General features: G+C 49.4%; 1 protein-coding gene across 1 annotated transcript; it reads right to left on the reverse strand.

Annotated features, from left to right (window-relative positions):
• Nucleotides 1-449: 449 nt before the first annotated feature.
• GPA2 (Guanine nucleotide-binding protein alpha-2 subunit) lies at nt 450-2,109 on the reverse strand (the record flags this gene model as incomplete). The annotated part of the gene is made up of 7 exons (XM_036772110.1): nt 450-549; nt 613-731; nt 787-906; nt 1,160-1,295; nt 1,412-1,534; nt 1,587-1,756; nt 1,807-2,109. The coding sequence occupies 7 exons, from the start codon at nt 2,107-2,109 to the stop codon at nt 450-452; spliced, it is 1,071 nt and encodes a 356-aa protein (XP_036625756.1).
• Nucleotides 2,110-2,320: the final 211 nt, after the last annotated feature.

A 2,320-nucleotide genomic window follows, 5' to 3' on the forward strand; every position in this document is an offset into this window, starting at 1 on the left:
AACGTGGAGAAGGTAAAATTTAGGAGCAACAATGAACGGAAGTAACATTGAGAAGGGAAGTAAAGTGTATAGCGCGTACTCACTGTTACAAACACATAGAGCACATGCATAGAATGCGTTACGATGGAGCCCTGCACAAAACAAGACACGAGAGCTAAGAAAACGATGTGATGAAGTGACGATGCGATTCGATAGTGATGATGGTAATTGAGGCTTGTAGGATAGTGGTGAAAATGGCGGACGATGCGATTGGCGGAGACGTTTATTAATACGACATGATGAAATCCGAAATCCATTGGCATAGAAGAGGAGATGAGGGATGCGGCTGGTTGATGAAGGGTAGGAGCGCTGGGACTCTTGCATGGAGAGGAGAGCGCGAAGGGGGACCGGACCTGCAGTGGTCGGGCGGAGGGGGAGCGCATACGAAAATCGAGAGAGAAGGATGAAGGTTATAGTATCCCCGAATCCTTCAGCGCATTTTGTAATATCGTCTCCTTCACTGCCGCGAATACAAGCCGTATATTCGTCGTGTCCGTTGCTTGTGTCAAACTGGTACATGACCAAGTGTGAGCGTTACTCGAGAATAAGGAACGAGTAGGAACACAAGCGTACTGAGGATAAACGCTCAACCTTGCTCTGTTTGCCTGCATAAACTTCCACAATATGTATTTTGCCGCTTTGTTGATGTCGTGGCCGCCTGCGTATTCAGGAAAGTAACGCTCAAGTGGGACCTGATGTTTTGATGCTTGATTCTAGGTCAGGAGGGTCAAAGAGATGGTAGCACACCTTCGGCAGCTTGTTCTTGAAGACATCAATCTTATTCAAGAACAGGATTATCGACGTCCGTAGGAACCATCGGGAATTTATGACGGATTCGAAGAGGACAAGAGATTCAACCATGCGGTTCTGTGAATAGAGTGAGTGAGTGCGAGCTAAACGGTGGGGCAAGGCGACAAAGTAAAGACAATGAATGACATGGTTGGCAGGGGGGACTGTGCTCTCAATCTGACATGCATGTGCGGATGGTATAACACGTAGATTATATGATGCAGGGGGGAGCAGGGGTAGGAACTGCAGCACTAACACCCCAGGAGCCAGACTCGAGAAACTCGATCACAAAGAGGGAAAAGATGCTAGTAAGTCACAAAAAGAAACACACCTGATTCCTCTCCTCCAACAATACCTGATCGTACTCGCTAAGGGCCGTACAGAATATAATCGAGGTGACGGATTCGAAACAATGGATCCATTTTTTGCGTTCAGAGCGTTGGCCGCCGACGTCGAACATGTGTATTCTGCGCAAATGCAGTGTTAGTCAAGCGATTCAGCAAAAGAAATGCTGCAATAGGGGACGGAATGGCTGTGGAACAGGTATGGGGATGAATGGCAAAGGACGAGTCGCAAGACTCACGACAACTGCCCCATATTGAATCGAGTTTCTGTTATGCCGGTACTCTTGGCTCGCGCACGGAGGACGTCTTCTTCGGTGGGGAGATAGCCTGGTGAGCCGATTCGTTGGACTGCTGAGAAGAAACTGGAGAATAAGGTCGGATCTATGCGCAATGGACAGAAATACAGGGACCTACTAGCTCGCACTATCCATAAGATAAAATTCGCTGCTGTGTTCGTCCATGACTTTAGGTATGATGGGGTCTTGCCATAGTTGATGTATAGCGTCTGCAATGTCTTCAGAGAGGGCTGCGGTGGATGATGTCGGCGCTTCGAGGTGGTGGTCTACGATCCTGTCCGCTAGGGCCTGTGATGGGGTTTTAGCGAGTTGCGCGGGCGGAGAGGGGGAAGACTGACTCTGTTCGAATAGCGCTCTGGCTCAACACCGATCTTTCGCATTGCAAGGACTATTGCCTGAGCGCTGTCAAGAACATTCTTGTATATTATCGGTCTATATGACTCAAGCTCGTCCTTCGTAAATCCGTTCTGGTGTATAATCTTCATTTGTTTCACGATCGTCGACTTCCCTGATTCACCAGAACCGAGTAGGAGAATCTTGCACTCCTTTTTGAACCGTTTGCTGTCTTCTTCTATCATTTTGTCGATTTCGTCGGAACGTTGTCGCCCCGCCCGGTCTGATGTTGACATACAACCACCCATCGTGTGGAAGAAGGCCTTTGTTCTGGTGAACGGTTGAGGGCGGGTAGGTGTTGAGGGCGGGGAGCGGGTCGTAAATGTCGTCGTCGCCGTCGCCTTCGGTGTGGTGGAGTGCGTCGCGGTAGATGTCGCCGATGTGTGTGGGTGAATAGGTCGACGGTGATGAGAGTGGGAGAAGGAGAGGTCAATGAGAAGCTGAATTGGGTGAATCCCT

This window comes from Pleurotus ostreatus, assembly GCF_014466165.1.
Source record: "Pleurotus ostreatus strain PC9 chromosome Unknown scaffold_11, whole genome shotgun sequence".
NCBI lineage: Eukaryota > Fungi > Basidiomycota > Agaricomycetes > Agaricales > Pleurotaceae > Pleurotus > Pleurotus ostreatus.